Genomic DNA, 23,435 nt, shown 5'->3' with positions numbered 1-23,435 from the left:
AAATAAGATTTTTTTTTTATCATTTAAAGTGTTGTTATTTTTTTACAGCTCTGGGCTGCCTAGATGACTAACTCTTCACAACTAAACTTAAAACTACATCACAACATTGTTGCAGCAGCTTCTGAAATTTTAAAAGGCAAAGTTGAAGGAAATGCTAAATTTAAAAATCAAACCCCAGTCCCATGAGGAGATGGTGAGAGGTGATTAAAAAGTAAGCCAGTTGCAGATGAATGTTGATTTGAATTGGTGGTGAAGAAGCAGAAGCTTTTGAATATGAAGTGACAAACGGGCTCTCTGGCATATATATGTAAAAGTATGTATGTATATGCTATACCTTGTTCATGCTGACGTGCAGGGCTGGCCATGGTCCAACTACCTTCACACTCTCCGTTTCTATTTTCTTCAGATGAGAAGTTTCATCATAAAGAAGGGGAAGTCCTGAGCTCAGTTCTAAAAGATGCCCGAAAGAAAGAGAGAAAAAGAACAGTCTGAAGGGAGGCTACAGAAGAACCACAGAGCAAGACACTCAGCTGCATTTGAAGAGCCAGCGGTCAGCAAACCATCTTCCCCGTAAGACCATCTAAAATGTTTCATAATTATGCCTGTTGGGTCGTTTTTCCTTTTTGTATTTAGAAAACAATTCCTCCCCCTCCTCCTTCTCTCCCATCCCTACATTTCAGCAGGGCTTTTGCCAGCTTCTCTCCTTACGCTCCCCCCAGCCCCCCCCCCCAATATATTCTAAAACTCAGTTGACACCAGAGGGATTATTTCTGCAGCCAAGGTGCCACTCTCAGAACATGTGATGTGTAAGGAGATCAGAGTATAGCTTTTGGCTTCTCTCAGACATCTTTATTTATATGCCAGCCTCCTTAAGACTGTTGTCAAGAATTTGCTGTGCTTTGTCAACAGAGATTTTGAGCAAACCACCGACACAGAAAGACAAGGAAAAATGTTTTTTGAGACAGCCCTGAAAGGTCTCTGCCAACATCTTGGCGATGGTGTGGCATATGTGTGTGTGTGTGTATATATATATAGATGTATATATACATATATATGTGTGTGTATCTATATACATATACGTATATTTGCAAGTCCTCTGAGAAAAATGAGCTTCATCATGTGATGATTTAACAAATCCATGTGTCCTCCTGTATTTCTTTTTGCCATGAATTCTAGGTAATAACAGTTGGGAACAATCCAGTAATCTCTGGAGTCTAATTCAAAGCCCACTGAAATCAATAAAACTTTGCACTGACTGCAGTTTTGTTTGGATCAGGTTCTTAAGCTGTCCTAAGAATATTAAATATTACTCACTCAAGATCTAATTCTACAGCTGTTTAAATATACATTAAGGGCTTTGCTGACTAGAGACAAACTGCTAAAACCAGCTTATAGGAATATAAGCAAAAAGCTGGTTTTAGCATTGGTGAAACATTATCAGACCCTGAGGTAATAATGTCCTAGAAGGGGTGACAATTCAGCATTAACCTCTCCTTGGTGGTCTCTCATCACAAGTTAGTGATGCCAGAGTCCGGCATTTCTCACATCACAGCTGCTTCCATGGATATGAGACTGTGAAACTGCCCGATTATACTCAGGAATGAATTACCACAGCCGTAAGATAAGACATGATGATGTTTTTTTTTTTTTAAGAAACACAGTTATTCTATTTTCCTGTTGAGAAACAACACAGAGGGGAAAAAGTGCCTTATTTAAATTATTCAAGTTTGCTATGATTTAAAACTAACTTTTAAGCTGTTTTTTTGTTTAAAGGAAGAGCTCCAGAAAACAAGCTAGCTAGCTTAGCCTTTTAACTCAACCTTGAAAATAGATTAAAAAAAAGGCAAAAATTTGAAGTCCTACAAAAGGCATACATTTCCTGAGTCAGCATTAAGTCTTGGCAAAACCAAGCTTTCATTTCCAGAAAGGATCTGGCAGCACTGTGGTTTTTCAAAGCACTGTTTTCAACCCAAAACTCAGTCTGTATTACACCATTCTCTGCTCAGGGTTACACAAGGACTTCTGTAGCGAGCAGTTTAGGAATAAAGGATATCTTTTTTTTAAGTGATAACCTGCAAGCTCAGCCCAGAGTTCAAAAGGCAAGCTGGGCTCCCTCTTCTCATTCGCCATTTTCTGTCATAAAAATTCTGCGAGGTACATTGCATACTTGTTGGCATCTGCTTTTGGTGATAGCCCCAGCTGCTGCCGGTGGATCTGCTCACGTGCACCTGGTAATCCATGCACGACGTTGCCATGCCAATTAGGCTTAGCAAGCGGCTCACCCTCTCCACGCGTGCTGGCGCTGCAAGGCTAACTGCTGTTGAACACAGCGGTCCCTGGGACTGGGATTCTGCGAATACACCAGGGGAAGATCCGCTGCATAAAAAGATACGATCTGTGTACGTTAGCTTTGAGGTGAAGGGGAGCATTGCAAATACAATAATCAGGCCGAATGCAGGTAAACAACATCTTCTGCTGAACTGCCTTCATAAACACACACGTCAGATTTGTTTCACCGGATTTCACTTCTTCCAGTAATTGAAGTAGACAAATTACTTGGAATGTGAAAAATCAGGCAGGTCTGGCCTGGGTTTGTTTTCTGTAACAAAATCCTGGGCTGCGTGTTTGCTAAGAAACATGCACCAGTATTTAAAGGGAACCTTGGCTGTCGTTTTCCTCTCTCCTGACCATGTCCTGCAAATTGCGCTGGAATTTTGGCATTTATCAGAATAGATGTAAGTGGAGGAAAGGCAGACGCCTTCTCCCTCTCTTGACCTGATGCCGGGTACATATGGGTGGGTCACTCCATATGGGTTCCACGTCAGATGAATTTAAAACCAGCTCAGAGATGAGTCCAGTCCATAGGAACTGGAATAAGTCACAAAATGCCCTTGGTCCCTTGGAAAACCACAAGGTAGCCGAACTGAAATACTGGTGTGCACAGCCTCACCTCTGTCAGCCTCATGGGGAAGCTTCCACTGGAATAGCATATTCCCCCCATGAGACCTTTTGACTCTATAGGCATTTCCACTTGAGATATTTTGGTCACAAGCATGCTCTTCCCCGAGAGTGTCCCCAGTTTAGTGACCACGTACTTCCTAGAAACACTTTCCCCACAGTGGCCTTTCCACCTGGCCTGGAGCCAGGCATCAATCCCCCGTGTTCCCAGGTTCCTGATGCAGACCCCTGATAGTGTCTCCTCTCTGCCTGAGTTTTCTTGTCCCACACACTCTGCCATGTGTGCCGTCCTAGATAACCGACTGACAGCCAGCATGCTCCTAACCATTTCAGCACATACACTACGAGCCGTTTCCACAGGCTCTCTACAAGATGGTTTTCTCAGCTGAAATAGCCTGAGCAGCATTTAAAAGAATCCATGAAAAACAAAACAAACCCACTGAGCACCAGCCTTGAAAAGGCACCCAGACCTGTCACCCCAAGCTGCGAGTATCTTTGACTCGGCATTTTAAGGGAAGTGGTCCTATCTATACCATCACCGCTCTAACGGTGTAAACAACAGCCTGAGCATGCCAGGTCTAACGCAGCATGCCTGTGTTAAGATAAGCCAGCTTACAGAGCGGCACACGGGACGCAAAACTGCCTGACCAGCTCAGCTGGATGCAGCTGGTGTGCCTGCACCACAGCCTCCCCTCGGAGGTGCCCCTGTCCCTTTCTGCTCCCTTAGAGAAACCAGGAATTGGCATTTGGTGCTGCTGGCATTAGGCCATGTCAGGAACCGGCACCGATTCCCTTTTCTCTAATCAAATAGCTAGCATGAACCAGCCATAAGCAGACAAAACAAAGAGAAAGGTAAATCTATCTCCAGGAATAGGTGCTACGTGCATGTCTCAGCTGTTGAAGTCCCCTTCAGAGCATCGCAGCTGCTGGACAGGCTGGGGAGGCTGTGCCCCCCCGAGCGGCGCGGGGTTTCGGGGGGAGAGCTCGCCCTCCCCACACCTGGGGGGACGCAGCCTCCTGGGCCCCACATTTCATCTCGCAGGAAACACTCACCGGGCATGAGCAGAACCGCTCCTGATGTCTGCCCTTATGCTTTCCTAAGCTTTTTCTAAGCTTATTTCACCAACAAGGAGGAGTAGAAAAGCAGTGCAGCCTAAGAGGAGACACAGACCTGGAATAAACACCCTGTACTGTGTTTTTTGCTGTTGTTTCTTTAAGTACCTTCTGCTCTATGGGTGGGCCCGGCTCGGCAGGGCCCATGGCAGGGCTGTGGGGAGCTGGAGACTGGCCCTGCGTCGTCGTTGCTGGGGCAGGGGCTGAAGCCCCGGGGGGCTGATGTGGGGCCCTGGGCTGGGGGCAAGACAGGAGGACCCCCAAGGAGGGGGACAGAGGCAGTGGGCCTGCAGTGCCCTCAGGGCCAGGACACTCAGCAGCGGCATATCTGGCTGTGACTGAATTTCCTGGCATGCTTCAACTCTAATTTGGGAAAGAAAAATATCGGCTGGCACACCCCCCAGAAAGGTCACTGCCTCCCGCTGCCCGGGCGAGGCTCTCCAGCTCAGCCTCGTCAGCATCCCTCCGCCGCCAGAGCTCAGCTGCTGCTCATGGCGGCCCTGCGAACGGCTGGCCGAGGCCCAGCAGGTGCACGGCCAGGGCGAGCCGCCCGGCAGTTGCCCAACGGGGTGGTCTGCGCAGCTCTCCCGGCCAGCGCCAGTCGCTGCAGACCGCGGCCGAGATGCGGATACCCGTCGGTGGGGCAGGAGTGCCCGGCAGCCCGCCCCGGGCCTCCGCGGCAGCACCAGGCGGAGGGAGGCCGCGCTGGCGGTGCGCCACGCCAGCCCCACGCACTTCGCAGCAGGAAGGTACACCAGCGTGGAGTGTAAAATCAATGAGAGACAGAGGAGCACAGCACGTCTCCTGGAGGTTGCTCCTAAGGGAGTAGCTTCATTGAAAGCCCCAGCAAGCAATTCGTATTGCTGCTTAGGATTCCTTCCCTAAACGTCTATAATGCCTTGCATTTTATTTCTTGAGCTTCCCTCCTAAAAACCGTTACCTCCCTCTCCTTGGGAAAGAAAATTAAAGAAAACATTTCTGGGTTTCTGACACAAAGTCTGATTAAAGTGCCTGTGCAGGTAGATGCCTGTGCATCACTGCTGAGGTGGGACAGCCTACAGTCAAGCTCACCAGCACCGTCCATTACAAGATCCTGGTTTCAGGAATTTGAATGTTGTCAGATTAACTACCCAGGCTGAAAGTTTCCATAATGGATGCCTATGTCAGGGTGATTTACAATTATAAATGCAAAAACTAGGCAAAGGAAGAACTTAGCGTCCCCTTGAGGCAAGGAAAATAATACATCATACCTTGTTTTGCCCATCTTCTGAAATTCTTACACAGCTTCAGCATCTCACACACTGCAGAGTGCAGAGATTATAAATTTGGAGAGCAAGAAGTAGGATTGCTCAATGGCAGGGGTGTTTCTGTTCCAGTTCCTGTGTAAACCTACAAACATTTGGCCAAGCCATGTACCCTTAAAAAAGTCTGTACATATTCAGCAGCAGAGACTTTCATCCAAACTCCCCAAGGTTGCATCAGGAACAGATAGGCTTCTCCCCTCTTTGCTTTCTACAGGCCAAGAATTTCTCCACCGAGCAAGCAAGCATACTCCAGTCATGGTAGGTAGGGCTGAGCTGGAATTTTTCCCATTAACCAAATTAAGAGCAAGATGCTGTTTGCCCAGTGCTCCAAAATTTCTGCTGTTTGTGTCCAGACATGAAAGCAAGAGTCAGATCCAAACAATGAGTGCTGAAGGCCAGCTGGGCAGATCAGCAAAAGACAATGGCAGAAGAGGAGGTTTGTGAAACTATACAAATAAATAGTAACAACGAAAAAATAGCCTGTGCCAAGTGGCTAGAGACTCAGCATCTGTGACTAATTGGGTATTTGTTCAGCTATGGAACACCAACCTAACACCAAATCCCGCAACCCCATAGCAAAGCCAAGAAATTGCAAATCTTGTCTCATTTGCACATACTACAAAGCTAGCAAATAATAACAGGAAGCATATTCTTCAAGGAGAGAAAGTGTGTTGTTTTCCTTTCCTTTCCTTTGCCTCCTTGCCAGAGACAAATCTGAAAGCAGCACAGTTACTGAAATGGCTTTCACTGCAGTGGACTTACTGTTTGGGTTTGGAACTCCAGAAACAATGTCTTTGCTGTCAGGAGCAAGGGCGCCGTAATTCGCGTGGTGGTGGTGATGACGGTGGTGGTGGTGGTGCCTTGCAGGCATTTTTGTGGTATATGGTGTTCCACCATTCTCCTCAATGTTGAACTGATGCAGATCACTGTTGTTCAAGGGATAGCTACAAAATAAATTCAGTTCAAATTAGAGTGGTAAACAGTAGGACAAACTGTACTTTTGGAGAGAGTGAGTGCAAACTTTCTGGGGAAAAAAATGCATAGCTTTTCCATAAATAAAATTTTTAATGAGGTATATCCTAAATCTTTACAGTTTTCTGTTAACAGGAGACTCATAAGGTGAGGAAAAAGGATGCCTCTGCTTGTTTGGCATGACTTTAATATCAGAATTGTTTTTTTTTTACACACTACACAATCTCTGCTTAGACTTTTATGCCAAGTCAAATTCTGACTGACTTATGCAATACGATTCTCAAAATTTGTCCTGCAGGAATTTGCAGCTTCACCTAGGATAGGAAAGTGGTCAGGCAGCAAACAATAACTCCTTTAAAGTAAAATTGTCAGAAGACCAGACCAAGGAACAGTCCCAGTATAACATTACATTCCTGAGAAAGTTCAGGCCTCCAAATTTATGGTGCAAAATAGCTGTATGAAAAATTTGTGACTTGGGAAAAAAATGGAGAAAGATCCTGTTGGAAAGAAAAGGTTTTACAGGTAACAACATACAAAATAGCACTTGGTCAAAAAGGAATCATACCTGTGCTGGTAAACTAACTGTTTTTTTTTTTTTTTGCATATGTTTAGTTAGGAAATTAACTGGTGTCAGTCTACAATATATGGAGAAATGGAGACGCGTTGAAATTTTAATTCACCATCTCTACCTCAGAGGTGTCAAATGACACTGTTGGTTTTCTTCAATAGTTTTAACTGATGCTGTTTCAGTTTATTGGTTGAAATGACGATGAATTTCTAGAAACGATACTTTCTCTCCATGCCAGCAACCAAAAAAGACTGAGATAACTCTACATGGATACTGTAATAGATACTGTAAATGACTTGAATGCGCTTTCCTCAGAGGAGCGCTTAAAATTTTTATAAGGTTTTAACTTATTCTATAGTATTGCATTAGACAGTAGTTGTAGTAAATCAATTCATTCCAAGAAAAGATGAATCCCCTGCTCATTTGAAAAATGCTAAAGAAATTATATCCTCAGCTGCATGGGTTTTCAGTTTGCTTTTATTACTAACAGCAGCTGAAAACATGACAATATGCAATAAAGACAAACGGACTAATTAAAGGAACAATGAATAAATTATACCTCACTACTTGCTACTTATGTTCTCTGCAGATTACTTACTGATTCAAAGCAAAATTAACCAGTCATCTGCAAATAAACACATCTGTATCATTTTCAAAGATATGCTGAAGCATGCAACTCGGTACATCATTAATAACCACTGTCGTCTTAGTAACAACTTCTGACAACATGAGGTTTCTGACTGGGTAGTAATTGAATAACACTTTTATGCTGGTTACTTTTTGAAAGCAGGAGGTGGGAAGGGGAATGTTTTGTATATTAATCTTGGCAGGTTCCCGGCATGTAGCAACGACTGCCAATAAAGGCACTTCTGATGCCTTATTTGCCTTAAAGAAACAATACAAATAGGGGTCTGATCCACAGGGGACAGCTTTGGTGAGCTCAGATAATTCAGGACTGGTCTGTCTTTTGAAACTGCGCTGTATCTTCACTGTTATCATCAAATCAAGCAAGTGCCTACTGGGGGAAAATGGTACAAGCTAGTGAGATTGCACACTAATTGTAACAGTTCTCCTGAACTCTCCCTTCAAGCACCGTAGATTGAAGTAACATTTTTTGTCTGAGAGGATAGCTAGTTTTGTTCTCATGCTTAAAACCCATATTGGAAATATGATCAGTTTTGGGTTGGAGCCTCAGCATATCCTTGTTTTCAGGCTATGATTCAATTTTTTTTCAGGACAAAAAACACCACGTGCTTGCGAGTTGCTTTTATTTCACCCGCTGGCAGGCTGGTTTAGCAGATTTTCGACCGGTCTTTTCAAAATGAACGAGATCACACCAAATCCTTACATTGACTCCTCATATTGCTATGGGCATGAGGTAGCTTCCATGCTAAAATGGGAATGAGCTGAGCAACTGAATGAGCCAAAACCCCTCTGGCATGAGGTCAAACACGCACCAAATTCTCTAGGCATACTTCTTGACTGCCCAGAGAGGAGGGCTCACAGCATGTAAAATGCAGGGAGACCATTACTTCAAAGGAGTAAAGAGCTAGCCTAGCACAGCTGATGTTCAGGTGTGCACTGAAGTCCTTGAGGACAGAAAGTCACAAAGCTCCAGTCAGGGTGTCAATACCCAGGCAGTGCACTCTGGTGTGAAATCCCATGTTGAAACTGCTGGCCCATTTAAAAGGCTGTAGGTCATTCTGCACTCTTCCAGGCTGACAGCAACCAACAGATATTGGGGCAAACTCATCTCAATAGTCAGTCAACTCTTGCACTTCTGATAGATATGGGGTTGAGCTGAGGAAGACTTTCGCACCCATACCCTCACTACTAGACTGATGAGTTACTGAACGATCATAAACAACAGGGCTTGCAGCAGCCCCAGAGCCAGGCTACTAGAAGAGTTGACAGTACCCAAACAAAAATATCATGAATAGTCCAAATCCCTTTTCTGTGTACTCTCTACTATATAATTTAGGGGCACATTGGACATCTTAGTGCAGTTTCTACAAGGTGGCATCATTATTACCATGTATCACATCTGTTTTTCAGTTACATTTCTGTTCTTCCACTTTCTTAAATCTAGAGACTCCGAACTTTTCCCCGCCATGCATCTTTTTGCCATCAACTTTTCTTTCTATTGCTTGCTTCTGTCTGGCTTACCTGAACAGATAATGTGCTCGTGCATCCTTCCCAACCCATTGATGCAAATAAATCACTACTTTCAATGAACCAACTTTCTGACCATATCCTCACCCCTCCATGTTTTCATACTCCTCCCCAGACATCAAGTAATGCTCTCAGACTATGTGCATACATGGACAGGTACCAGTTTTCATCCTTTCTCTTGTATTTGTCTTTTGGCCCTCCTAGTATGCCAACGTTTACCTTTTAATAGTCAATTGGCTGTCCTGCAGGTTTCCTCTTTTTCCTCTGTTATTTACCTGTGTAGTTTTCTCAACAAGAACCAGCTGCTTCCTATACAACCAATTCCTGTTCTTTAAGAAAGACGGGGCAGGGCCTTACAGGCTATTCTGTAAAGGAAGAAAACGTTTCTTCCTTCTCTGTCCCTCCCTCAGGCAAAGCACTCCTGAAGATTCAGTTACTGGAGGCTGAAACTTCAAAAAAGCCACTCAAAGTTCACAAGTCACTTGGTATTTAGGCCTTTAGCCTCAAACTCACATCATTACTTTCTTCTGACCAAAAAGGCAGCATATTGAGGAACCGGGCAAATAACATGTATCTTCTGATTACTTTTTCCATTTTTTAAATTTTATTTACATTATTAGTCCTCTATCCCAATTTTATACTCCTTACCCTTTGCTTTAAAAGCTATTTTCAGTTGACATTCTTACATTTCATGTGCTCCAGCCATCTGCTACTTTACCAAACCATGCCTCTAGTGTACAACTCACACATACAACAGTCTTGGGAGATCATAGAAAAATGATCAGAACAGAAAAGTATTTGAAAGACTGAATTATCCACCTCTCCCCTCAAAACTGAACTAAGCGGGCCTACGTTACCCCAACTGATCGGCTGAACTGAATCTTCAACACCTTCACTAGCAGAGACTGCATGACCTCCCTGTGCAATCGATTCCAGTGTCTCACCGTGCCTGCACTTACTTTGTTTATCCTGTCTCCTTTACTGCAATTTAAGCCTGCTATTTCCTCTCCCATCCATCACAGACACAGTGAACAGGTTATTTCTTGCTACAGAAACCTGTGTTTTTGAAAATGGCTCTTCACATCTCCCTTCAGAGTCTGAAGAGCTCTAAATTTTTCAGTTGCCCGTCACACGTCACACACTTCCTACAGCTCTGATATGTCTTGCCATCCCCGTCCGCCCAGCTGCTCCCTGCTCTGCCTCCGACGTTCAGAACTGGGCACCCCATTCCAGTTGAGGCCTTGCAAATGCACTGCAAAGGGGGTTGCTTCCCATGTCCTACGGGATCTACTCCTGTTTATACACTGGATCATGAAATTTGCTTTTTCCTAAATAGCCTGGGGTTGTTGACTCATGTTCAACTTCTGATCCTCAAGTACACCAGATCCTTTCCTAAACTGGCCAGGTTTCCACTCCCCACAACCTGAGCTGTGAAGCAGGTTACTCACACCTAAGAGTACAAACATACTATCATTCCTCCTGAGCTGCATCCTAAACTTTCTCATGTGCTAAGATCATAACCCGTTCAGGTCTTTTCTCTCATCCATGACAGGCCTGGTGTGAGAGGACTTCCCATTTTGGTGTAACCTGTGAGTGACAAGAGATTTTTTCAAAAAGTAATAATCGCCTTTCCATGCCATCCTCCCAGCTGCCATCCTCATTCTCCTGTAGAACGTAACAGTGCAGACCTGCAAAAACATCTTTCACCTGCGTCCCAGAGCAGGCATACGCCTCCATGTCCCCTTCTTCCACACTGTTCTTGTAGGCATCTCCCACCTGTCTGAAGTTACACTTGGAGAGCAAACGGTGGGGCTCTCTTCTCCCCCCTCCTTGGGGAGGCTTGTGGGGCAATAGCAGAAAGCAGGCTCAAACTATCGTGCCTCTCAGATGGCTCTGCATTGAGTTTAGACCCTCCCTGCTATAGCTGGACAGTGGTTTAAAAAAATCCCAGGCGTCTAGGTCTGGTTATGATTTTTTTTTTAATAAACTTCAACAAATACCACACCCAAGTCTGCCCCTTGCTTTGAACACTGCTTCTGCACCAAACCACTGCCATTTTCTAATATTTGAAAATCCTCATGAAACATCTCCACAACCCCTCTCAATCCTCCCCCATCCGCAGCTCAGAGCAAGGCTGACTGATTTGTGCAGCTTTCGGCAGCTCAAATCCACACAGCTGGCTTCCTACTGAATGTGTTGGGAGGCTCCCCCAACTACCTCACTCCCTAATAAGAGACATTTCACCCATCACCATATCGTAACAATACCTTCTCCAACATCAAAATGGGCTTTAGATGTGCTCCCAAATGGAACTGTCAATGGAACTGTTAAAGTGTATGTTAATGTGTATGTGTATTAATGTGTATGCATGGAGGAGAGACTCTCAAAAATCTAATGAAAGCAGTCAATGCACATGAAGCTTCAGTGTGGCAGCTGGGGGAATGTTAAGCCAAACATTAATTTTTTTGGGCTTAGTCTCTCCCTTTGGGGGAAAAAAAAAGACTTTGGCTTTATTCCCTGCCCATGCTTCAAAAGAAGTTAAAAAAATCCCAAACAAACCCAACGGAATTTTTAGCCAAACTTCCTTTAATCACGGTTAGAATCTCACACACCCCTTGTGTTGCTAGAGCATGTAACGTGGCACAGAGAGCCTAGGAATTTTGCATACTCTGGAAATTTCCCTGTGGACAGGAATGAAGAGGAAACGGGGGGATAGGAAGAAGATGGTGTTCTGCATGAGTATCTATTAATGGCCAGAACCATTGGATTGAAGCAAAAGACTTTGAGAGGACTCAGCGTTATACAAGAAGGGAACACAGACCATGGCAGGAGGACTGCTTATAAAAGAGAGAGGATGAAGTTTCATTTTTGCAGCCAAGGACTGTGACATATAAAAGCAGTGAGTGTTCCTACATAAAGGAGGATTGAGGTCACTAAAAACAAACCTATGTTGTTTTTTTTCCTGCACCATGTAACCAAGACCTCTTTGCTGGCCAGAACTGGCTTCCTAAACTGTGAGAAGTATAACTAAACCTGACAGCGCTGTTACACTTCCATGCTCTGCCCTGACACCACCAGATGACAGGAGAGCTGGCCCATTTGCTTCCTTTAGGGAAGGCTGGGGAGATGTGTTGCAGATTTCTCTCCCTGCTGCCAGGGATGATCAGCAGTCCCCATCCATTCCTAGGGACACCTCAGAAAGCAGAGCGGGCAGCCAGCAGCCTCCTCCCAGACAGACAAACCAACCTTGGAAGGAAAAAGAAAATGGCAATGGGGAAATATGTATTCAGAAATGGTGACAGGAGTGAGGAGAATTTCTCCTGTAGGAGATGAAAGTATACGCAGCAGCTTCCTGCATTACAAGATGCTGAACTAAGTTTTGAAGCAGGAGTAATCTGGAATTCTCCACAAGAAGAACAGAGCCTGCAGCAAAGCATGTTCTAATAAAATATCAAGAAACAAATCTTGACTCGACAACGCCATTGTCCTCACAGATTTCACCTTATCCACATAAAGATCGTTAAAAAAATACTGCCTTGCAAAACTGTCATGCAAAATATGCCCACTGGGGAACTAAACTTGCTTTTCTTCATTTACAAATGGTTTTAATTAATGATAACGATAGCTAATGATATTTAATCACCTGTCAAAAAAATTCACTGTCCCAGATGTCCTTGCAGATGAGAAAAACTCTGAAAAGCAGACACAAAATTTTCTAAGACAGATGAAATCCTCCCCCAAGTCAGTGCTGCCTTCCCCTTTCAGTCACAGGCAGACACTGTATTCCTGGCCTTGGGAAATAAAACAACTTGGGGTGGCTAATCCAAGCAAGCTAGCTCAGATTAAAATAGGAGCAAAACCAAACAAGAACTTAGGCCTCCGAGACAGCCTGCAGTTGATCTCGGGTTGCTGACCACGCTACAGCCTTTTCCACCACTTAACCCATTAAATAACTCAGGTCCTTGGAGCTAAGCACATCCCTATCTCTCTCTCCCTTCCTCAGTGTCGTAGTTTAACCCTAGCCAGCAACTAAACACCACGCAGCCGCTCGCCCACCCCACCCCTCCCTCCCCCAGTGGGATGGGGGAAAGAATCAGGAGGGCAAAAGTGGGAAAACTCGTGGGTTGAGATAAAAACAGTTTAATAATTGAAATAAACCAAAGTAGAGCAGTAGTAACAATAATAATAACAACAGCAATAAACATACAAAGCAGGCGATGCACAATGGAACTGTGCCGATGCCCAGCCCCTCCCCGAGCCGCGATTCCCCGTTTCCAGACCACATCTCCGAGTTTATGTTCTGAGCATGATGTCATATGGTATGGAATACTCCGTTGGCCAGTTGGGTCAGCTGTCCTGGCTATGCTCCCTCCCAGCTTCTCGTGCACCCAGCAGAGCATGGGAAGCTGAAAAGTCCTTGACCAGAGTAAGCACTACTCAGCAACAACTAAAGCATCAATGTGCCATCAACATTCCTCTCATACCAAACCCAAAACACAGCACCACACCACCTAGCAGAAAGAAAATTAACTCTATCCCAACCGAAACCAGGACACTCAGTATCACATACCTGCCAAAGCACGCAGACAGAGAAGCAGGCACAGGCCTGAGGCTTAGCTAACGGAGGAGAACATGAGAAACCACGGGATGTGACAGAGTAAGTTGCTGGACATAACAGATGAAAGCGTCAGCAGCTACCAAATGTTACAGAGCGTGCTCTGACGGATTGCCGGATTTCAGAGGTAATTAAGGGAGAGCTACATGAGAAATGGCCAAACTTCACAGAGCACTGAAGGGGAGTATCAGGGACTTTTTGGAGAGAACAACCTTGCAAGGCCAGCACTGCCTAGGAAACCAAATCAGTAATACCACCTAAGGTCCAATCTACCTAGGTAGCCTTGGGAAATTTGAGTATGGACATAGCAAAACTGGGAGCAATACGTGGAAAAAGCAGGGGTAACTGAGAGGAGACAAGGGAAGAGAACGGGAGAATCCATGCGCATTGGGGAAGAACAAACATGGGAAAATGGAAAGGAGGGGGAGAAAAGGGACCAGCCATATGTAAGCAAGCTGCTGGTCAGTATGCGTGGCTGGTCAAGCCCTGATCACTGCAGTCTAGGCCATGTTCTTAACTGTAGTCCTACTTTCTGTGGGGGTGTATGCATACAGGATTGAGCTCTCTGTGCTGCCCCTTGTTTGTGTGCTGCTGTTTGTGTCTGCGGGTGCTGGAGAAGGCACTGCTCTCCACCTCTTTTGCTCTGCATGGCTGGCTGAATGTGTGCTCTATGTGTATTTACATCTCTGGAATACAGGCTCAGCATCTCTACAGGCTGGGCTCAGAAACCAGGAACTACAGCAGCCTCACATCTAGCAGATTAGGAAGGTGAAACCACTTTAGCCTTAAAACCAATCCATTGGATTTGGCTTCCCTTAACAATATGCTCCCATCTTACAAAATCTCCTTTCCATCTCTGTCCCTAAAAAGCTGAAATTCCTTGAAAAAACATGTTTTTAAAGAAATTAATCAAACTGTAGAAGTTTCATGCTTCTAAATTATTCAGATTCTGAATGTTGCTAATGCCCTACAAAGAAAGATGCGGTCTTCTGAATTTTCAGTAATTTGCCGTAACTTTAAAGTCCAGCGTGAACATACTTGACACCATTGCCACACAAACGACTTCAGTTTAGGTTATAGATTTTTACCCTTTTAACACATTACCAGTAAAGCCACCGAACAGGTACAGTGTGCAGCAAGTAAAAACTCTTATCAAGGCAGGACAGAATTTTTCACTTAGTTGCTCAGACGACAGTATTAACAGGTAATAGTAACACAAAATCAATCACTCAGCACAGCAAGGGCTTTCTTATTTACAAATTTGCAACCTGTCCTACCTCTGTTCTCACTGCAACGCTCAGGCAACCATCTGAGTTACAGCCAGAAACTGTCCATTTTATCTTAAAAGTGATTTTCAGACTTCTTTTTAAAGTCAGAAATTGAGAATGAGAGAGACACATTAAATACAACAGTAGAAACTGAAAATGAATGATAATAAACGGAGCCCTCCTGGGCTCAAAGTTTTGATACAGAAGCAGTATCCAGTTTCACATTCAAGATCCTTGAAGCCTTGCTTCAAATCAGCCTTGCTAATTGACTCAGTGAGCTCCAGGTGCTGAAGACACAGACGCTGAAGTCTCAACGCTCCCTTGCCTCTTTCATTCCTCCTCTCCATTCCCGCAGTTTCTAGCAGACTTCATCGCTTTTCCTTTTCCAGTTCCTCCCATTGCATGTTCCACTGTAAAACTCTGCTTCTCCTAAACCCTCTACTTGACCTTTTGTTTCCCTGGCCCATTTTTTTTCCTGAGCTCTTCTCTCCTTCCTGTCTGACTCCTACACTCCAACCGATGAGAAAGACTCGGCTCGGGGACACCAAGATGCTGGCCCTGCTGCGTCTGCCAACAAGCCCTCAAAATTCAGGGGCTTGGCCCTGAACACAGCTACTTTGTCATCTGTTTAGCTACCGAGTTCATTGCTGCGTCATTACACAATTTAGGGGGCACTGGAGATGTATTAATGTTTTGTATTTCTACTTCTCCAGGGTTCTCAAAATTGCAGAAATTGGTAATGGCAGGTAAACCATTGCGATTACAATTCCAGCACAGATTGTTACGGGTTTAGTTGGGGGGGTGGGGAGGAGAAGGTATAAATAATTACCTTCTAATCTGGAGTTTAAATTGTGTTAGATCAGTACTTCCTACTACTAATTAGGTGTGGCCACTTCTTTCATTTTCTTCAGGACGCAGGAAGTAAAAGAGGTTTTTCATTGCCTCATTTAAAAAAATACCGTTTTTCATAATCTTTCAACATATGACATTGCTAAGCCAGGAACTGCAGGTTTTCCAAACGTTTCCTATTTGAAACATCTGTTCTTGCTTAATTCAATACATCTTCATCCTTGATATGATCAGTTGCAGGTTTTACTGTTTGATAGTTTAAAGCTAAAGGTCATACTATAATCAGGAAAAGGAAAAGAGGAAAAGGAAAAAACAAGCACATTACAAACTTAGGAGATAAAAAGTACAAAAAACAATCAAAAGTGGAAGCGGAACTGTGGTGGCAATTTGAAAACAGAGCCCTAGGGGCATTTCCAACAGTTTTCCAATAGCCTTAGCTCAACATTTATCTTATTTTTCAGTTGGAAGTTTCCTCAGTTCTCAGAAGGTATGGTGACTAAGGCAGTCATCATGAATGCTTCTTCTGCCAGAGAGAAAATGAACTGGATTTCTTCTGAAAAGATACACGCAACAGATCATGGAAGATAAGACACCACCAAACCAAAAGGAGTAGTCCCACAGAGTCAAGAGAAAGCCATTATTCCAGAAACACAAAACAAAGAAGAAACATTGGGTCTAAGATATCAGGCTGGTGGAACTTCCCATCCCCACCAATCTTCCTTCTGTGCCAAGTCTGCCAAGACTCTATCTGAAAAAAAAAATCACCGTCTTTAGGAAAGTTGGATAGGAGATACTGTACTTTTTTAAACACGTCCTTTTCCTCCGGTTCAAAATTGAAGGTTATTACATGCTGAAATTAAAAGCAATATGCAAGTTATTACATGCATGCTTGCATTTTCTGTAGCGGCCTACTAATATGTGCAGTGGACAGTGCACAGAGAGGCTTGATTTGTGAACTCTACAACTAAATTCAGATTACTGCTTGTGAAACCAACTGTTTGAAAGTAAGTTGTTTTGCTTTAAAGGACCATCATGAAACAGTCATTAGTAAGTAGTTGAGAGCATCATTTAGTCCGTAGAAGCTTTGTTACTGGAAGTGACTCATACCAAAGGAGGAACTCCAGCTGAATCAAGTTTTTATCTGTTTTTTGTGACACAGTGGCAACAAGAGCAACAGCACATGCACTCAGAAAGGAAGCCTATTTGGCCAGTCGCTTCAAGGTACAAAGTACATGGAAAACTAGGGAAGCCGAACAAGGTCTTCATCATTATCACACAGTGCTTTGCAATGTACTCTTGCAATGCAAGAGACAGAGAGAAAGGTGTGGTCTGTCCCTTTACATTATGTTTTTCCTTATCTGCTTTGACTTGTATTGTTTTTGTCCAAAAGCTGCATCTTCCTATGTGTCTGGTGCCTGCTGAGAAAGGAGGACTGATTTTCCTGCAGGTCCTTCAACACTAAAACTTGGGAGCACGCCTAACAGCACTGTGTTTTTCCAAGCAATTGCAGTTTGACTGTAAAGCAGGAAAAAGTATTTATTCTGAAATGGTTTGAAATCTCGATGTGAAATCTCACACTGTAGCACACGTTTGGTTAGGGTGCAGGGGCTTGACCAGCAGAGTGATAGTTCAAGCTGGCTCCGAACGGAGATTCTTGGCTAGCACAGTCTTAACAAAAGGAGCTAGGGTCCCGGTGGATCAGTCCCTTTTCAAAGTACAGTCTGAGACACACAGTCTGAGATCAATTTAGAAAAATACAGTTCCTATTTTATGTCCATGAATGCCAGCTGGTCTGTAGCAGCTCTGGCTCGAGCAGTCTCTTTGGCTACCATTAGCAATGCTGCAATGACAGCATTCCCCTACACATCTGCTTTCCTTGGTTCTCCTTTGCAGAGTAAGAGGAAAACCACTCATCATCAACAGTCTTTCCAGATATCTGGTGTGTCAGGTTAGATGGGTGCGCATCGAAACTTCTCTCCTTCGAGCTAGGTAGCAGTAGCCTGCCTGCTTGATATACAAACTGGAATAATTGGTGGAAAACTTCCTCTGAAAACAGATGATTGCAGCACTGAACTGTCCTCCTCCTCCCCCTTAGAGGGCTCCATCTAGCCAACTTTGATGTCCGAGAAGCAAGTGATATACTCAATTTCATTTTTTCCCATCTTAGACGATCCCCAGCGCACTCCTTGCCAGCAGCTGAAGTTCCATTTTCAAAATTACTTGCAAGCTCTAACAGTCTTTCTCTTGCAGGCTGAAGAGACGTCTTCTGCAACACTCATTCAGAAGGAAGGAAAAATGACATTTTACATCACAAGGCCATAATATATGCTTTGTTCCCATCCACAATGTGAGAAAGCAATCCTCCTTTTGGTCAATTTGCACATGGGTTCACTGATAAAAGGGTCTGGAAGGACTTGTCGATTCTTTTCCTTAAGTGTGCAAACCCCTGACTGCCAGCTTTGGAAATGCATGACAAAACCCGATCCCTTTGTTCACTTTGTCTGTGACTCACATCACCTAGAGAAAAATAGCTGAAAATGAAAGTTTAAAGAAAAAGCCAACACTAAAACAATTTACCAAAAGTGCCAACACTTTCAGTATTGTATTTCAGTAGCGTATTTCAGTATTCAATAATAGTCATTAGTTTGCGTGCCAGGGCCTGGCTGGGGCTGAAGAGCGATGTATTTCAGCCCAAGTTACAGATGTGGTATCGCCAGCTTTTCGATTTCCCCACCAGTTCCTGGGGGAGAGGACGCAGGATTACAAGGTTATTACAGGGCAAAAGTAACCCCCCTGCAAATCCAAATACAGAGAGTGGAGAGCCAGGCCTGAGCTCTGCTGGGGCAGAACTGGTTTCCAGCTTTATTAAACGTAGGAGGAAGGTATGCAGAGAGACGATCAGAAGATACCCTCAGCCAAGACGTACCAAGCAATTCTCCAGCGCGTGGAAGAATGCAGCCGATGACACGCTGGACTTGGGATCAGTGTAATTTCTCAGATGGCTAGCGCTGTACTCACACACACCCGCCCCCCGTCCCCCCAAATTGACGCAAAGATAGTGTTTATCACCTGTAATCAGATTACAGAAGAGTTTCTAAGTGTATGCTGGACTTGTAAAAAGAAGATTTTAGGCTGGCAATTAATAGACTTCAGAATAGGGTGGGGAATGTTTGCACACACAGTTCAACAGGTACCCCTGAGAACGTGCTTCATTTGGATTCAGAAGGCGGTACCTCCTTCAGGCAGTCTGTAAGGCTTTTTTTTAAACAACTTCCCTGTATATTTAGAACACATTCAAAATGTGTTGATTTCTCTGTACCTAGAATGACTGCATAACACGCTCTTTGGTAAAAATTGTGTGGCATTTCCTCATGAGGAACTCCTAGTAAAAATAATTCAAGACAATATATAAACACTCACATACCAGGGCTATCAAGTCCCTGTACTGAGTTTGTGCACTTATAAACTACCAGCAGCTTCCTGCAGCAGCATGAATCTAGGATGTAGTATTGATTTATATTGCCAGAGCTTTCCCTATATTTTATTTTTAAACAAAAAGTGCTACTCCATTTAACAACGGAGTTAACCAAATATTTTCCACCTTTCTTCTCTCTCCTCTCATAATTTGGTTTTCACCTGCAGTGTTTTGTGTTGCTTCAAAGAAGAAATTGTATTCCAAACATCACAAGGCCTGTATTAGTCACTTGTTAAAAACAATACTTTGTAAGTAATGAGTGTGCTAATTTTAGGAAAAAACCCAACGTGCCTGTAAATTTAAAGCAACTTATTTGTGCTATCTCGTTCAGTGCAGGGGCACCCAATTCCATCTTTGTTCAGGTGATGTAAGCTGCACAGGTCAGTCACAGCAATGCCAGGGTCAGAGAGGAAACAGGTAGAAATGCTCCCTCTTGCCAACCACATCCCAGCACATTCGCTACAAGAAGCCAGCTAAGACTAGAGCAAGGAAGGACAGAGAAATTGATCTCTTCTTACCTATTTGATCGCTGGGTGACTTTGCTGGTACAGATTTCTGCAGACAGCAAGGAGGATGTGGGATGAAAAAGTGAAAGGGGAGTGCAGAGTGCGTGAGCTGCTTTGCCAGAGAAGCAGAATGACAAGTTCTTCCCTCGAGGTGACACACACAAACTGCAGAACACGCAAGTCCCACAGGTTGTTCTTCACCCGTGTGCAGGTCTCCTGCAGGAGGCATTTTAACACTTAAGGACCAGTTAGGCCTCGTGCTGTCTTTTCTTCTGATATGTCAGGGAGATCCCTCATTCAGTGCACCTTCAGCAACAAACCAAACCACAGATCACAACACACGATGAGGTGGAACACTGACAACAAACCACACAGAAGCCAATGAAGTTATACGACAAGAACGATACTGTATTATGAATGTAGGTGTGTGAATCATGAAGCAACAACGCTCCACTTTAATGTAAGTATTCAAAAAAACCTCCTCAGAGGGCATTCAGAGCAGCAGCTAAACTAGGGTCTTGTTTCCAATGGCTCCAACAAAGTTTCTCTTTCTTCCTTTCCCAAATAAAATGTTGCTGAAACACAGGAAGACTAGCCTGGGGACACTGAAGTCAGCCTGTGTGATTACCCACCTTAGGCTTACTCTGGCATTTTCACATCTCAGTGCACAATTGCTTTATTGTTTTCCCCTCTCTACAGACTGCACTGGAAATGTCGATCCAGCACAGCATTAGTGATTCCAGGGCAAAACAGGTACAAGTATAAGGTGTATCATATCTATCCACCCTCCCCCAAAATCTTTCAAAAATAAGTAATGCATCATAATCAGAATAAGAAGACTGAAAAATTTTATTTGTACTTAGCACATACAGGAAAGATCAAAACAAATATTAAAAGATAGCATTTGTAAACAAATATATTTCACAAAAAGTTATACACTATCAAATTTGCTCTGAAAAAATTCATCGTTATAGCTGTTTATAAATGTATATTTATCAAAATCAAGTTAAAAACTACTTCATTTTTAAAATATCCCAACTGAAGATTCATTCATTCCAGCAACTTGAGAGAGACCACAAAAGTAAGGCCTAATTAAAACAAACGTATGAGTAAAGATGGCACTATGATTTCCAGTTTTTAAAAAAATAAATCGGCAAGTGATCAAAATATCAGCCAAGCCTATTTAAAGACCTAGGTTTGTAAAATATACATTCAACTTTGCAAATGTCTAACTTAAAAAAATAGAGCTATTTCACTGGATTGTCCTCATGTTGTAGCGTACCAATCATGAGCTGTGTTTTTGAATCCACTCAGAGAAAAGTTACCAGTAGGTAGTTCCATGCGATTGTATAGTTCACTTCCATAATCACATTAAAAATAAGAAGAAAGCAGCACCCTTTTAGCAAGGATCATTTTTAACATTCTTGCCTTTATAGCAGCAGGCATGGTTTTGGGGGGATGCTATCAATATAATCAGTATGTCAAAAAAGGAATACACATACTCCATGAAGTTTATTATAGTGTTCTTTCCCTATACTTGTTTTCAAAGTTAGGCAAGCACCTCTATTTTTGCTGCAGAACACAAAAATTAAAAACAAATGACACCCAAACCTATGACTAACTCAGTAGGCTCCCTTTGTTGGTGGTCCACAAGCCATTTTGATCGCCAGTGTGAATTCTGTTTTTTCCTCCCTCCAATATCCTATTTGCATGTCAACTAAAAGAACGAAGTTTCTCAAACTTCATCTATTAATTTGACTCAAAAGAAACAAGACGATAAAAATAACTAAGGCACAAATGGCTGATCTTCAACAGCAGGCAGAGGGGTCACAGGTTCGAAAGTATGGTAGAATGTAAATCCCCAGAAATATTTTTGGTCTTGGGGCACTGAAAATTCTTACCAGCTTTCACGAAAGGTTTTTCAAGATTTTTTACAAAGATTCGGAAAATACTTTTCCCAAGAACGTCCATGAACACTAAACAAGGATGGATGTACATACAAAGACACACACTTTATGCACAATACACTTTGAACATACTGCAGACAGACAAGGACCATGGAATGCAATGATCGTCTAAGATGGCAGGTGAAATGAAGATGACTGTTTTTCAGAGAGTCGTCATGAGTTTATCTTGGTACACCATACTTTGGACTCCTCCTAAATTCTTCTGGTTCTGTTCCTGGATATATCGTAAATTGCTGTCCTCTCCACTTGTGGGGGGTTTCCAATATGGCCTGTCATCATGATAGGGTGGCCTGTACCATTTGCACAGTTATTGGTTAGTGAGAGATGGAAGTAAACGTACGAGTGCTACACATTAACATGAGTTCATCCAGCAAGTGCTAAGCATGCATACGGTGTGATGAGCAGCTATCAGTAAGGGAAGGAAATGGTGACAGACCTATAGGTCTGATGCAGAAGTCACTGAAGCAACTGGGAATCTTTTAGCTGATTTCAAAAGGCTTTGAATCAGAGCTCAGTCATTAAAAACCCTCTCGGTTTTCAAGTGTTATAGACCAGTGTCGTGCATCAATGCTCTGAACCCCAGAGAGATGGTGGGGAGGGAGGAGGAGGCTGTAGGAAAACTAAATGCCTACAACAAACAAGTAAAATAAACCATATCATGCAAAAAGTTGAGCTCATGAAAGGCTAAAAAATTAAGAAAGGCAATCCCATTAAGAATGAAAATTGCTCTTCTGTAAATATTGCCATTCGTTCAGGGCTGGTGCAGTTAATTATACTGAAGCAGCCTATAAGTTACATAGTTGCATTTTGTTAAGAAGAACACCTAGAGTCTATAGCTAGTACAGGTATTTCTCTGTGCCTACGTAGTGAAACTTGCAAAAGTACTAAAAGGAAAAATATTTTTTCCTTATTTGTTCATGACTTATTGCTGCTTAGAGATATCAACCTCAACCACTCCTACAGCGTCTCCTGAATCATTGGGGGGGGGGGATAAATAAATAAATAAATAAATAAATTTTTTGAACAGTATGTAGGAAACCACAATATTGACGATTCCCTTATTACCAAACTGAAGTTTCACTTTTTATTTTGGTAATTTTTTTATGGTAGCAGAAATACAGGCAGGTTTAGATTTTACCTTTTTTTTGGAGATATTCTAAAGTTATATAATGACAACTGTTAACTGGAATGAATTTTCACAGAAGACTGAACATTAAGTTAACTGCAAACAAATAATTTCACTGAAATGATTTTACTAAGAAGACTGAGACATAATTCCACCTATTATTTCACAATTTATTCAACAAAAACCCATATATGACATGTATTGCACAGGTAGTTTCATTTCAGCCCTTGGCCCATTCTAGACTTGCATGCCCAGCAGAAAGAATTTCATGCATCTCTGATTTGAGCTCATGTTCACAGTCGGATGGATAAGCTTTCTCAAAGCAAGCTATCCAAGATGTCAAACGTTCAACTCTTCCACTTTGACTCCAAGTTAGAATAACTTGAAGCTTCCACTTTAACCACACATTTAAATGCTTCTACCTGACTGGGACAAAAATTCTGAGCACCTTTTCTACCGAGCTTGCACGACTGAGCTTTTAAGTATGTTTTTTAGACTTACAAGCCTAGCTATAAAAAAGCCATTGTTCATATTTCACTGAC

The 23,435-nt window shown here is 43.1% G+C and overlaps 1 protein-coding gene across 1 annotated transcript in view; it reads right to left on the bottom strand.

Annotated features, from left to right (window-relative positions):
* The window catches only part of EPB41L4B (erythrocyte membrane protein band 4.1 like 4B), a 160,174-nt gene that overhangs the window by 41,381 nt on the left and 95,358 nt on the right, over positions 1–23,435 (bottom strand). The window contains exons 16-17 of the mRNA XM_075140834.1: positions 6,138–6,319; positions 335–450 (exon numbers count right to left, since the gene is read on the bottom strand). Of these exons, the coding sequence (XP_074996935.1) occupies positions 335–450; positions 6,138–6,319 (298 nt within the window). The remainder of the gene's footprint in view (positions 1–334; positions 451–6,137; positions 6,320–23,435) is intronic.

This window comes from Calonectris borealis, chromosome 2 (genome assembly GCF_964195595.1).
Source record: "Calonectris borealis chromosome 2, bCalBor7.hap1.2, whole genome shotgun sequence".
Classification (NCBI taxonomy): domain Eukaryota; kingdom Metazoa; phylum Chordata; class Aves; order Procellariiformes; family Procellariidae; genus Calonectris; species Calonectris borealis.
This window is presented reverse-complemented; position numbering and strand designations above follow the sequence as displayed.